The sequence below is a fragment of the Thunnus albacares genome, chromosome 15 (genome assembly GCF_914725855.1).
Source record: "Thunnus albacares chromosome 15, fThuAlb1.1, whole genome shotgun sequence".
NCBI lineage: Eukaryota > Metazoa > Chordata > Actinopteri > Scombriformes > Scombridae > Thunnus > Thunnus albacares.
Genome location: NC_058120.1, coordinates 10,248,444 through 10,264,011, shown reverse-complemented (window position 1 = coordinate 10,264,011; position 15,568 = coordinate 10,248,444). Strand labels below are relative to the sequence as shown.

Genomic DNA, 15,568 nt, shown 5'->3' with positions numbered 1-15,568 from the left:
ACTGACATAACAGTAGATTTATTTATGTTAGGCCCATGTGTTGATTTAAAAATAAACCGGTGAAAAATTACCTTAGCTAATTAACCTTACACTTGTATTTTTTTTAATGGAAATATGTAAAAAAAAAATGTTAACTTCAGTTATCTCTCATCGCAACATCACAAATACCATTTATATCATGGCATCACTATACTGACTTTAGCCAAGCCTGTCAAAAAACAGAAGCTTAATTTCAGCCAGCTAACACTTAATCCTGGCAACCTGCTTAGTATGCTCTGCTTTTATGGTGTAATATGTTTTGGAGCAGGTCAGCAGGAGAGCATAGGAGACTCTGCCAGCTCCTGTCCAATCTCAGCTCACAGGGGGGTTGCATCTCAGCTTTGAAACTGTATATAGTGTTAACTTGGCCAGCAACATGGAGACATGCCAGTGATTACTGCTGACTTTTTTGGAATTTCTTTTTATTCCACAAATGAACAACTATATCTGCTTTGCCATCACATCCACAAAAGGAATTATTTATTTCACCTGCCCCCAGTTTAGATTAAATATATATATATACAGATAGGTGTTAAATTAAGTGAAACATCGACATGAATTGTCTTAGTATGGAGTCAGGCTACCACAAGCCTTCAGAAGAGCTCCAGTGCTCCTTGCCAAGTCTTTGCAACTCTATTTGAGGGATAAACACTATTCCTCCATTTATATATATAACCTTTATTTAATCAGGTAATCTCATTGAGATCAAGATCTCTTTTGCAAGATAGACCAGAATACAGCAGATAGAAAGAAAAACAAACATAGCCAGACATAACAAAATGACAGAATATACAATTGCATCAGAGACAATCACAGAAAACGCTAAATAGATTTGAAGATGAAAGTTCATATTATTTTATCTCATGGAGATGGTGGTGGGAGCATTGATGCATGGAGGCATCTGCACTGAATATGTTTCTCCACTCTTTTATTCAGGTTTTTCCGTTAATCTGTCCCCCATCTGTATATCTATCACTAGGTAAGCTGACAACCAAAATGTACGTGTATGTGCAGTTAGTGTAAGCAGTGGCCTCATGGCAGCCCATCTGATAACTGACCTGATTCAGAGTGTACAGGTAGTTAGTGGTGATAAAGTGTTATTACCTGTCAAGCCAAGCCAGGAGGCTCTTTGCAGCCCCGATCAGCTCCACCACAGAGGTAAGAAAGTCATTGGGTGGCTTGCGTGAGGTGCTGCCATCGTACGCAGGGCTTTTCCTGCGATCAGACGTGGCCATGTGCAGGCTGTTGGTGGCGGCTCTCATCCTCACAACCAGATTCTTCAGGTTGTCTGTCTCTACCCCATAGTTCTGAAACAGTAAATGAATTCCCACTTTAAAACATGACAAACAAAAATGGAAAGCGCACACACTCGTGACTGAAGCAGAGTCTATGTTACTCACTTCTACCCACCCGTTCACCAAGTTTTAAACAACAACAACAACTGTTCTGCAGAATATAAACTTGGGAGGTCCTTGCTTTTTTTAAATAAGTCTTATTCTCGAGAAAGCGTGTTCTGTCCTGTACAAGAATGGCTGCAATCATTTCTTGACAGATATGATTTAAGTGTGCTTGTCTGTCTGGGCAGCTCGGGCTTGTTGTAGGACTCGCGAGGGCATACGGTAAGGGTGTGCATATGCCATCACCTGACTCCTATCAAGCGGAGCAAAGTTTGCATTCTTGAGCCTGGGCAAGTTCCTGCTATTGCATTCCTCTAATTTATAGCTGATTCACATGCACAAAAGAGTCAAGCTGTGTGTCTTCACGGGTCACTAAGTACAGTACAAGCCAGCTGTGAACCAAACAGCATGCATCTTTTCTTGCGCAGAAAAGTGTGTGACTGAGACTAATATTTTATTTGAATGAATGGGTTTGGAATAAACTGTTTGTTAAAGGTAAGCAGATGAAGGGTAGCCTGGCTCTTGTCCGGGTAAATATCAGCTTACAGGGTGTTGCATCACTGCCAGCAATGCTGCTGTTATGTGTGATGTGCCAGGAGCTAAATATGCTTTGCAATGAGTAAAATGGCACGTGTTTGGCAAACAACAAGGGAGATCTGCAAGTGGTTAGTGTCTACTTTTATTCCACTGCCTCTTTCCAACATGAGTTAAAAAACATACAAATCATTTCACTCATGTCAATCCTCAAGGAATGACTGGAATAATTGTACTAGTCAAACAGAAGCTGCAGGCAGCTTTGCTCACGGTACATTTGACACGGAATGGATTATTGAAACATCATAAAAGATAAGCAAACATGATTAAAGCCTATACAGAATAAAAAGAGCGTGTTTGAGGGTTTGGTTTCTCATTTTGCCATTCACTCACTAAAAGTAGAACTTCAGCACAAAGGCAGTATTTCCAGATCAAACGTCTCCCCTGGCTTTTTCATTAGCAGGCTAATCACACAGTCACAGCAGCTCTGACTGGCCCACAGATGTCCAGCGAGCTTTTGTCCCACACTGCCAGCTGAGCTAAAAACCATGCTTGAGCAAAAAAATCTGTGGTTCCAATCAAATGCAATTTTTCATTCTCGCAACAACATTTCAAGCCAAATTTACGTTCCTTCAGTGTCTTTTTATAGGCATTCAGTTAATCTAGAATCAAGACGGCAGAGGCGTTTTGTGTATGCTCCAGTTGGGGCTCTTTGAAGGGAATATATACTGATATAAGTGTCCTTGGGTGAAATGGAGAACGGTTATCACAACACAGCACTTCCTGCCCTTGCAACAGGCATTACACAGATCTGACTTGACTGTAAAAGATACAAAGGTCTGTAGCCTGGACAGAGAGAGAGAGAGAGTGTGTTTGTGTGTGTGTGTGTCTGTTGCATGTATAAACTACAACGTGCCATCTAAGGATAAGTGTTACATGATACCTTAGGTCAGATTCCCCCCTCGGCAATAGTAAAATACATTTATAGCTCTTCTGTGGCACATGATATGGCCAGATGATCTGTCATATACTGTATGCTCAATGGCCATTGGAGTCATAATGTGTATATGTGAATATCATGGGGTGCTAGTCTTTGAGTGGGTCGCTGGAGTGTAAGAAAAAATAAAGAAGTGTTGGGTTTCTACACTGACTCTGCAAAAGACATCATGGCTCAGAAAAGTCCAGTAAAATTAATTGAAATGTTCTTTCTTTGTCCCTGGACAGCAGTTTGCTCTTGATAGCTTTTGGGTAGAAGGGTATGAATGTTTCCTTTAGGGCTGTGGGGCAGTATGTTAGGCCATCAGTCATCATGATTTAGGTTTGCTAACAGGACAGCTCAGCGCCGATATATAAAAAGGTACTATGATAAGGTGAAATCTTTACTACGTACACACATGCATTAACATCTAAAATGCAAGAGCAAATCTACTAACATCAGTGAGAAAAAAAAAGTGTAAGAAAGATGTCTGCTACTGCCTCAACAGGAAGTTTCTGACCTAACAGTAAACAAAAGAGAGAGAGAGAGAGAAAGTGGGGGGAGTGAAAAGTATGTGGGAGCGTGGGGGTTTCGGGTGCTGGTGGCCTGTGTTTCTGTTGGTAGCGGTGACCTTGCCTCAGTTAAAGCTAATTGAATCGGGGCCTTACTTCCTCCCATGGGGCCAGTGGGAGGCTGAGGCCTCATTCTTAATAAGGAAACCCCTAACGGACAAAAAACATTTAGCTGCACTGCTTCAGTCAGAGGTGAGGGGTTACTGAGAGTCCACCGTTCCTCGTCCAAAGTTTCAAGGAACAGAGCGGGAGGCTGAAGATATAATGCGCCGTATACTTCTTTACTATAGTGCATAAAACTATACAGTGCATGGAAACACACAAATCACTCACTGCACCTTTTGAAAGGTTCACATGCGAGGAAAGGGGTTTACTTAAAATAACAAAACCATGCTGAGGCAGGCCAAAATTTGAAGGCCAAATTTATGAAGCTGGTCGAGGAGAAGATTGTTTGAGATTTCACTGCCAAGGTCTTAGGGGTGAACAAAAATCTGGGCCTGATTACAGTGATGGTAAAAAAGAGGTTATGGATCACAGGTTGTATAGTACCATATGGTACATAAGCTATGATGAGTAAATCTATCAAAACAAAAGAGGCAATCCTTTATGTTACAAGTGTTTCCATGTGTCCACTTCCAATGATTACAGGTAGAGAAGATGAAGAACATAAACAGGCAGAGAACAGACATCTCTTCATTTACTATCTCTTTCTGAAATACAATCTAATTCTCAAGGAGGATGATTCCCAGTATATATGACGACAGGCTGACTATGTCCCATTTGAGACACAATGGGAGAAAGACAGAGTCTGTGCGATGATAGAAGGGTCAAAGTGGAGATATGAATCAAGTCCCAACTAAACTTGTACAAAGCTGTCATCAAAAGAAATTGTTCGGCACAGGGTTCATGGTTACAACCAGTAGCTGTCATGCAGCCTATAAAGCTCAATGATTGTGACCCAAGCTCACACAAAAGGAGCCAAGAAATCATCATGAGACGGATGAGACTTGGTTGCCAACCACACGGTGCTTCCCACAGGATCCTAGCAAACTCATCCATAGCTTTAGTGTGCCGAGGTGGAAGGACGCTGACAGACATCACATCTTTTTGAACCAAAATATGTTGCATCAAACCTGTTTGACCTACAGCTTTCAGATCAGCATCAATACAAGATACAGCCTTACGCAGTAGAGAAAAGACTGCACAGCTAAGTTTCTTAAGGGTAAAAATAACCATGCCCCAAACGCTGAATGTAAAGAACTTTAAGAGAACATAAAGAGAGAAATGCTGACACTGATCAAAACGCAGGGACCACAATCTGGGACTTTTATGGCACAGGAAGTGATAAAACTCCAAATCGATCCCATCTGCTGGAAAACCTGTTTCTCTTTCAGTTGGAACACGGACAGTTTTCATCGCTGTTTTCATGCTCGCTAGTTGAAGGCAAAGAAATTTTTGTTGGCAGTTCTTCTAGGACCTGTGATGATGGACATCGGGTCAGCTGGTGCACTCCCACGGTGATTAATAAGAGCAAAAGAGGTGATTTTTATTTGAACCAAGAGAGGCAGCTCAGGTGAGAATAAAACAGATGACTTGCTTAATATTTCTGTCAGTTTATCTGAGAGAATAGACGCAAAAAAAACAAAGCATGTATGTATGTATTTTGGGTGTGAATCAGACTTAAACATTGAAGGGAGAGAGGGGAGAGAGGGCAGAGAGAAAGACCTCTCATTTTATCTATCAAACAGATCAAACTGTCACTCGTATCTACATGATAGCTACCATTAACTGCCTCTGATAATCTCCCACAGTTTCAAACTGCCAAATCAAGCCGCGGGCCTGTCTGACCCCATCGACGCTACTGTACCCCAGTGTCCTCGGGCTGCTTCATGTGTTGTGTTGCCTCTACACCCCGCTGAGCTTTGTGGGAAATCATGAGCCTTTCTGCATCGCTGGTTCCTTTAGCTGCCGGACCAGAAACTACTGAGCCAGAGCGGGGGAGGGTCAATGACTAAAAGAGAGGCTCATGCATTGTTACAAATTGTTACCTAAAGATACGATCGGGTCCTGTAAGTATGTAATATCCCCTGCTGATACACATGCAGTCAGCCATGCACACACTCAACAATGGAGATCTACTGACCAGAGCGCAGAGCAGATCTACAGCCTCCAGGACCAGCTCCTGGTGTCCGATCCTGGCCACGCCGAGCTCCTCCAGGTCTTGATGCGTGATCTTCAGTAGCTGTTCCCCGCTGATCTTTTCCCGCTCAAAGTTGCTCACGTACTGCTGTAGGCTGTCATCCAAACCTGTATGCACATGAGAAAGAGGGGCAAATAGTGGGACTCATTAGACAAACATTAAAATAACGGTGCTAACAGTGTTTCTTTATCAAAGTTCATGACAAATGTCATTTGCAAGATCGCTTTGCCACAGTAAAAAACAAAAACAGTGCTACCCAGGGCTGAACTACTGTATCTGTCAGTTTTATTTGTACTGTCTGTTTCCAAATAATATGAATGTGTGTGCATGTGTGCAGATAAGGAACAGGTGGGACAACTATCTTTGCTAGATAAAAACCACCATAAACAGAGTAACGGTTGAAACCTTTAAAGTCTGTTAGGCTGGTTAAACAATGGATGGCTATATTTGTGTGCTTTTGCATGTGTGTGTGCATGTGTGTCATCAGGGTGTGGACGTTTGAAATAAACGTGCTAGTGTCAGGGGTGTCCGCTTGCTACTATTTGGAGCTCTGACAACAAATGAGTTGGACCGTTACACTGCCAACACCTCTACATACAAGGATGTAACGAACATGAAAATGTGCTCTGAACACTGCAACCACCTTTTCTGATAGTGTAGAATGACTTATATAGAGTATATTGCAATAAACAAACTCACAAACATACCCTCCCTATGCACGCAATGTGTCCCTCAGTGGACTTTGTGTGTGTGTGTTTGTGTGTGTGTGTGTGTGTGTGTGTCTAGCTAGCTGTGGGTAAGTAAACGCCATCTTTCTTTCCATCAAAGAGCGTACAGAGAGGGGGCAGCTGCAGATACATGGCCCTGCGCCCTGTTTTTCTGAAAAACCTGTCAGCTGCAAGACACCCTAACTCACTCGAACCGTACCACAAACACACACACTTACACAAATAAAATCCTTCAGCATGAGCCACGAGACAAGATTTGGCAGATCCGTTTTCAGTTTGACATTCAAGTTGCAAAAAAAAAAGCTAGACTTTTTTTAGGAGCGTGTAACTTAACAGTGGATAACTGCATCTATATAAAATGTAGAGCATGCAGTTATGAGTGAAGACCCACTGGGTGTGTTTGGTGGTCACTGAGTCATTTTTGTGAATGGCACCTCATACCTTCGTGCCTATGTGACACTGCCTGTGCATGTATTGCAGGCAGTAAGCGTAAGGGAAAGAAGAAGATACTAAGATACTATGTCTATGTGTGTGTGCAACATGTTAGAAGAATGAAACCTGAACTGACAAAAATATATAAAATATATAATAAATATACAAATAAAGGTTAAGAAGTTAGCATTCAAGGCTGGCCAAAACAATTATGTGCACATAGATGCAGCTGCTTCACAGTAAAAACATTCCAGCAGTGAGTCCTTGCCTTCATCTGACTCCCAACAAATGGACAGGATTTTACTATGAAGCAGCTGCAGAAACACTTTATACACAGAAGTAAATTCTGTTTACCTGTAATGTTAACTTACTGCGTGATAAAAGTAGAGGTTTTAGCACTTTGTTTTGGTGGATCAGGCTGAAATATTACACAGGATGAATAGACAGTGCTAACAAAGTACAAAAGTCACGTTACTGGTTTTGTCTGATATTACAGCCCGCTGCAGTACATCTAATGTAGAAACTCTCTTCACAATAACGCTACACGTGAGAATACACTCATTGTGTAGCTGTAGGACTCCCTTCAAGGCCATTAAAATTCCATTATGGCATCAAAGTTCACAGCATTTTCAATCTGTGAGAAAATGTCTGCAATAGCTCAAGTCATCTCCACAAAATCAAAGAGAAAATCCATCATGACTTGTTAACCATTAGCCTCCACACAAGTCAAGTCCACTTAGGCTCATTAGATGTTTCTCATTCCTTGGCATGTTAATTCCTGAGCACGGCTTCAGAGAATTTTAAGCTTAACCCCTGACTAGCCGGCATTCTGCGAGGAATTCAACTTCACATTGTGAAGACTGAGAGGGACTGAGCACCAGCTTGAGCCCGCAACAAGACAAACGCAAGCCAAACACAAACTCTGGGCCGGTCACTTAATGCGATTAGATTAAAACAAAGACTCGGATCCAGAGGGTGCAAAGTTTCTCCATCCTGCAGTGTTAAAAAGGCATTTCCTGTGGAATGGTGCCATGCTTTGTGCGAAATCTCCACACCAATCAGAAGAATAAAAAGGGCACAAGGGAAAGTTGTGGTTCAGCTTACAAATAAGACTTGCTAAGGCTTACGTTGTGTGTTTTCTTAGCTCTGTTGCCCTAAAACCACACTAAGATCACACAGACAGACTAGATACGGGAAAACAGTCTGGAAATAAATAGTTGAAGGAATGAATAAGGGGTCTATCCTCTCCTCTGGGTTGTTTTGCCTTTCTTTCATTCATCGGCAAGTGTGATCTCCCCACATATCCTTTCACTGACTTTGGAGTTCAGACTTCAGACAGTTGAGAAATTCCAGGTCACTAGAGGTCCAAACTGATTTGCATCAGCTTTGAATTGGGTACGATTTTGAGTGTACTTACATACGTCAGAGACTTTAATGGTACCATTGGTGGAGAACTGGGGTAAATGTGCGTCACAGAGAAACTGCATTACTCTCCCACTGAATGGAGGGGCACACACAGGAACGTACCACAGCAATCTGTCCCTCTGGACACAACCATTGACACCTTCTGAATAAAAGAGGGGTGTCCTTACAGTGGGGCTTATAAAACATTTATTTGGCCTCGATCAATGGCTGCTAGGGTGTGTGTCTGTGTGCGAGACTATCAATTTTCATTAAGGCTAGAGAAACCAGTAAAGGAGATAGAGTGTCACCTTATTGTGAATTGGGTGAAGGGGGAGGCAGCAGGGAGGACTGTGTGAATGCTTTTTCAAAAGCCTGCGCAGGATGAAACGCTTTGGAGGAGTTTTATGGCCTCTGTGAACCACTTGGCAAATGTCCTCAAACCAAAGCAAGAGGGTGCAAGTGTAGCCTATAGCACAGGCAAAGACACACAGCACCAATGTCAAATGCAATTGCATTGCCGATCAGTTGGATAAACATTTATTGCTCCTCAAATCTTCTGCCAAATTTCAGTGAAATCCATAGACAAGTTTTTCCTAAATCCTAAAAACAGTAGTCAACAATGAAATTCAATCTCACTACATAAAAAATCTATAAAGAACAGAGTGACAGAATAATATTGTAAGTGAGACAAACTGCTGTAAAATGGATGAAATAGAAATTGATCAATAAACAAACAGTACAGGAAGGTGATTGGCAAATGCCAGTGTGTCTGTGTATGGCACTTACTGTTCACTGTGGGGTCTTTCTTACCACCCACCATCTTCCATTCAGTAAACAATGATTATGTGTACAACAGGTTATCAACACAACAGTTTCAGTGTATGCATATACACTTGCGCGCACACACACACACACACACACACACACACACACACACACACACACACACACACAGGCATATTTCTGGACAGCTGGGAAAGCAAGAAACCCAGATACTCCAGTCTGGACAGCACAAGTGGAATTGGACCCTTTAGGAGGCCGTAGAGCTCTGCAGCCTACTTAAAGGCTGTGTAAGCACACATTTCTGGCAATGTAAACAACAGAACCCTTCCTCTTGCAAATGGCTGTGCTATTCTTGTCATAATCTCAATGTTTCCCATCCACACAGAGGCACAAAAAACAGCAGATTGGGTTTTAAGTGGCCAAGTACATGATAGCACAGGGCCCATTGTGTATGTGTGTGATTGAAAAAAAAAAAAACACATTAAAGAACAGCTAATAGGTTTGCACACGACATCTTATACAAGTTCAGTGCTCTGTCATCAGGAAATTGTTGATCAGTTTTGATCAACAATGCTTTCAGTGCAGCTTCTGGTTTGCCAACGTTTAGTTCTCAGGGGTTTGATTACAGAAGTTACTAGAAAAGAGTGAACAGTCTTTCACCTCCTACAGAATGAACTAAATAAGCTCCCTCCTCCTCACCCCCCCCCCCCCCATCTCTCAACCCCTCCCTTTGCTCCCACTGGGAGGTGTAGCCACTCTGTAACACACACACACACACACAGACACAAACCAGGACACACACAAACTTGCACACACCAAATATCCCCACTGGGGTGGCCAGTGGGAAAGCTACTGGGTGTAGAATAGCAAAGCCACTGTAACTCTGCTGTCTGTATTTGTCAGCACGGCCTCTGAACCTGCGGGGAACGGTCAGGAATTTGACTCATTGTTCTCCGCTGAGCAGCTCCATTGTGGGAATTCACAGCTCTCTGGCACAATGGTCTCTGGCTGGACCAGGCCGTGCTGTAATTAGAAAGAAAGAAAAAGCTCCTCTCTGCGACTGCAAAGCTATCCTCTAATGCATGACTTCACAGGAAAACAACAAAGCCTGTACACACACACGGGGCTGGCCCTTCCAATGGGAAACTGGGGATAGGAGTTACACAATGGTCCTCTACATCTCCCCATTGTGTCTACATCAACGTCATAATTCAATTCAGGTTATTTTTGAAATCAGGTGGGTTTTTTAATTGATACAAAGGGAGAAAAAATGTAGGTTATGGTGCCACTAACTATAAGATTGTGACTTCTTGAACTGTTTTACAGTGATTAAGACACAAAGGCAGCATTTTCTTGTTCTATCGCTCTCTCGCTGCTTAACTAGCTATGACCCTGCGCAACCCATGTTTTAATCTTATCAATGCTTCCTCCAGTTAACATGGAGTGTTTCACTTCATGTACCCTAATCTTAAACACAGACGACTACAAAATGGCAGTGACATGTCCAGAGTGGGCTTCCTAAGTGAGAAAAAGCAGCTGAGGCTAGCCCCTCACACAGGCAGACAAAAGCGGCTCTGTCTCTTACAGGGTGATGGATGATGACTGATGAGAGAAGTGGGGGTCATAGTTCACGGGCTTGTCATGGTTGAAGCACATCAGCTAGTATGAGTGCCCGGCCCCTTGGTTCAGTTAATCCACACCTCTTACAGCAACGCAGCCTCAGTTACATTGCCAGTTCTTTGTCAGTTTGAGGTTTTTTGAGGGGGGGGGGGGTGGATGACTTGGTTAATATTGATCGGAGTGAGGCGAGAGGTGACGTCTGGAGGCGACGCAGGTCAGAGCGGAGGAGCACAGGAGGTCAGGAGGGGTATTTTAGCTGTCGCATGACCTGATACATGATGACTTCTGGTCATGAGCAGATCAGAGGATTGAGGAAAAACAAGATGGTGCAAGAAGGAGGAACACTCTACAAAAAAAAAAAGAGAGATAAAGCAGATTGCTGCAGGCATATTTGTCAGTGATTTTCCAAACCTGCAGAATCCATAACAACTGTTGCTTAAGTTAGGGGTGTGGAAAAAAAAAAAAAAACTGTAAAACTGGTTGACTGGGTCACTGAGTTTAATCCTGAAACATACTTTAGTTTTCTCTTGTCAGACTTCCTTCACGAGCAATTTCTCAACACCACACATGCAGCCTATAATCTTAATACCATTGTTAACAAATGTTCAGTTTAACACGCAATTCTTCCACATGGACTAGTTCCTTGCACACCTACATTCACTAAATACTGAGGATTCTAAAGTAGTTTGAGAGAGCAGCACATTTATATAAGAGAGCTCATAAATGAATGGTGGGAAACCTGGATACTTATTTCTGGTGTTATCCAGGATACTGACTCATGCAAACATGTTCACCTATCTGATTGTTTTTTTATTTTCAGTGCTTTCAATAGACCCTTTTCATGAGATATCTGTTAATGAGTCATAGTAAGGAAAGCACAGGTGTGATCATTAAGGTGAGTCATTACATTATTCGACATTATGTCAAAATGTACACTGTTGCCATTAACAGCGCTTAGTGTAGCGCTATTAACGCAATTGTAGCCAGTCCTTGAGTGTTTGACAGGGACGGGAGCAGAAGTTCGAGCAATAACCTCTCAGGCCAACATAAACACCCATCACTCTCCAGCCAGTCGGCCGCCCAGCCACGCTGCAGCTCGTTACCACTAGCATAAACACCCACTAAAGAAAGCAACAAAGACCTCAAAAATGTCTCCAACACCCCACCTCCTCCTCTCAGTCCTGTTCCTGCTTCTCCACCCAGCGCAATCTTTCGTCTTTCCTGGCCCCTCCAACATTCATATTGTTGTGGTTCTGCCTGTTGACAAGTATCCCAAGATAGTCACAGTCTTTGTTTCTTGAAAGTGCACAATACAATGGACTGTCATTTCTGGAATTTGGGAATGGTCAAATGTTTTCCAGTTTTAATCACAACAAGTGTCGAATTAAAAAGCAATAAGGGCAGTCACACCACAGGGCCTGAGAATCACTAGTGAAGATGAAATGTTTCATAATAGACAGTGCTGTTTGTGTGTCAACGGGACTTCTAAAACACTCACTTTTTCAACTACCTACATATCATTTCCCTGAAACAAAACTATAATTAAAGACTGTCATTCTTTGCTAAGAGACAGAGTCAAAGTCATAGCCACTGAGTCACAAACTGGTCGTAGAAAACATGGAGCTCAGTTCGGTGGTTTTGTCCCCTCACATATACTGTATACCGTATGATCAGGGTGGCCCTGCATACTGATTACAGGCCAATTTACTAGCACCATAATAGCTGCCTATGTAAACCACAATAAAGATGAACAAGGTTTCGGAGGGGTGGGGGGTGCCCCACTCATTTAGTTTGCCATGGGAATAGTGTAGCAGCAGTCATAATAACACTGCATGTGGGCATATTTTCTAGCAGAGCTGAACTCAACATTGCATCCATTGTGCTATTATGTTGCATGTGAATGCTTATTTTACTGGGCTTTTATGAAACAGACTGATACGACGGACAGCAACGAGCCTTTAATTAAAACTAAAGATAGCTTCATGTCGCTCCTGTCACTTGTGAGGTTGCTATGTGCTACGTGTCTAATGTGGATCCTCATAAGCATCGTTGGATAGATAAGAACCTGCTAATTGCCATAAGTCTTCTAGAGGGCAAATCTCCCTTGGATCTTGTTAGAAGGAAAGATTCACTTGCCAAACCAGGCAAAGGATTTACTTTATCAAAACCGACAGCGGGTCCATCTCTGACCCTGGCATAGAAGAGATCTCTTCTTCTACCCCTTTTCAACCAAGGCAGTCCGAGGGCTGGTTCGGAGCCGGTGCCTAATCTTGAACCAGTTCTTCGCATTTCGACAGCCAAAGAACTGGCTCTCGACCAGGAAAACTGGTTCCAGAGAGGCACCAACATTTTGCTGGTATAGAAAAAAGAACCGCTGACGTCAGGGGCTGGAGCTAGGATTATTGTGACCAACCAAAACCAAAATGCATTGCGTCTCTTCAGACTGCGCAGTGGTGGAGATTTTGAGCCAGGCCAGAGCCATATAGAGAGAGTTAAGCTGTTAATATGTCACTTTATTAAATTTTAATATTTTTTCAGGTGAGAAAGTAACCACATAAGAGTCCCAATATGTGGTCAGTATATCCAACTAACATCTGTTTGGAATTTTGCTTCAACGTTTTTCGGAGATGTGAAGAGGCTGCTGGCCGGTGTTACACCGTATTTGGTGACTCATCAGATTCTGTGACCTGCAGTGTTGGAAAAAGTACTCAGATTCTTTACTTAAAAGGGAAAAGTTCAATATTTTTCAACCTGAAACCTATTTTCCCATCTTTTTATGTCTGAGTGACTAATGGGGAAACTTTTTGAAATTGGTCTAGCATTGAGCAAGAGAGCTGCAGCCAGCTTCCGCAAAACAGGCTACAATGTAATACGACAGGGCAATTGCATCCCGTCAATGTACGTCCACTAAAAGTGCAAATCTTGCGAGAGTTGAGTTGTTTCGAAATCAGCTAATCAACTAAATATTCAGCCATGACTTTGAAAAAGCTAGGCTTTCTGTACTACAACACAAAAAACTCCTCCTGGCACTCCTCTCTCCAACTCTGTCATGGTTGAATATTTAGCAGATTTCGATAACAACTCAAATCGCACAAGGTTTCAGAACAAGACTTCTCCTTGAGCGAGGCTTGGTTAGACACAATAACAAACAGACCAGATCAAGCAAAAGGTAAAGAGAAAAACATTTTATTTCTCTGTATGGTCCCTTCCATAATTTTGTCAGACAATTATAATAGCAATCTGAGCCTGTCAGTGGCAGAAACAAGCACTTTTAGTGGACATACATTGACAGTGCGCTATTGCCCTAAAGGATTACACTGCAGTCCATTTTGCGGCTGCCAGCCGAAGCGCTCTAGCTCAATACTGGACCAATTTCAAAAACTTACTTGTAATGAAGTATTTTTATATTGTGGTATTGATGGGTACTTTTACTGATGTGAAGGATATGAACTTCTAACACTGCAGGTCACAGAATCTGATGAGTCACCAAATACGGCGTAACACCAGGTGAGACAGCCGTCAGTCATGTGATACACTCATGTCTTGCTTGAGTATACTTCAGTGTGATCAGTCTGCTGGTGATGGCATACTTAATTGTTCATTTAATTGCTAGGAAACCGGAGGCGTGTACAGTTATGTAACAATTTGGCTCTCTCGCTCGTTGAACCAATTGTGAACCGGCACCAGCACCAGTCCAGCACCAGCACTACGTTCCAGTTGGTGGAAAGGGGACATTTCTCAGCCTGGCCTGTCCACATGCAACTCTGAGCTTACTGTCTGCCTTCTACCCCTGCTGAACCCGGCAGGAACACTTTGCTGTGTGCAAAGTGCTCCTGGTGGTCACCCCCTCAGTCACAATGGCTGCCAACAAAAAGCTGAAGCTCTGGCTGGAGCTGTAAATAAAATTAAGGTTACTATAGCGATAGGGGAAGTGGGAAGAGGTTGGGTAGAGGTTGAGTAGACGGTGGGGGAAAGGAGGTTCAGTCAAGTTGGAGGGGGCTGAAGTAGAAGGAGGGGAGAGGAGAGGTGTGTGTGAGAGATAGAGTCCACGATCCAGGGTTTTATTGTTGGCTTGTGTCCAGGTCACGGGAGGAGGCGAGGGGTCAAAAAGATTGAGAACATCATTAGTCTATCCATCCTTTCAGTAGAGGACCAATAAAACAGAAAAACACACACACACACACACACCATAAAAAACAGAAGAAAAAAGAAACCCACCAATCAGTAAGACACCGGCTTTCCCCAATTCTTAATCACTCAGTTCTCTTATCATGGCAGAGAGGAACAAATCTAATGAACACTTGAATGAATTATGCAACGTAAGACATCACTACGCAGCCTACAGGCCGTGGGCAGCTGATCCTGTTCTCCCTGCTGTGAGGGGTGTGTGTGGGGGAGGGTGAGTCATCTTCAATGAAAAGTAGTGGGGAGTGACAGTGACAGTCACCCCCAGGCCAGAACTGGGCACCTATGACGCAGCCACACACACACACACACACATACTGTAGGCACACACACACACGCTCCATATTGTGCTGTGGTTACTTTACTGACTTTCTGGCTTTGACATATCAAGATGTGTCGCCAAGTTTTGCTTTAATGCTCTAACTCATTGGTGGAAAAACAGACCACACACACACACACACACACAAACTAATCTCTTTCTCCACAAAAGCACTCCTCCCTTTCCCAGGTGGAGGTTTGTTTGTACTCCTGACAGCACCTGTTGTGGGTCTCCCTTGCAATCATGACAGATTAAGAAAGGGACAGTCATGTTCCTATAAATGATAAATGTGTTGTTCCAAACAAACAGAACTGAAAGGCAGGTGAGTGGGTTTTCCCGGGTGTCTGCACCGATGGAAACAAAAGAGAGGATAAAAAAA

The 15,568-nt window shown here is 42.9% G+C and overlaps 1 protein-coding gene across 1 annotated transcript in view; it reads right to left on the bottom strand.

Moving 5' to 3' along the window:
• Window positions 1–15,568, bottom strand: part of LOC122998145 (connector enhancer of kinase suppressor of ras 3-like) — a 49,780-nt gene that overhangs the window by 27,105 nt on the left and 7,107 nt on the right. The window contains exons 2-3 of the mRNA XM_044374813.1: window positions 5,662–5,825; window positions 1,144–1,346 (exon numbers count right to left, since the gene is read on the bottom strand). Coding sequence (XP_044230748.1) covers window positions 1,144–1,346; window positions 5,662–5,825 — 367 coding nt within the window. The remainder of the gene's footprint in view (window positions 1–1,143; window positions 1,347–5,661; window positions 5,826–15,568) is intronic.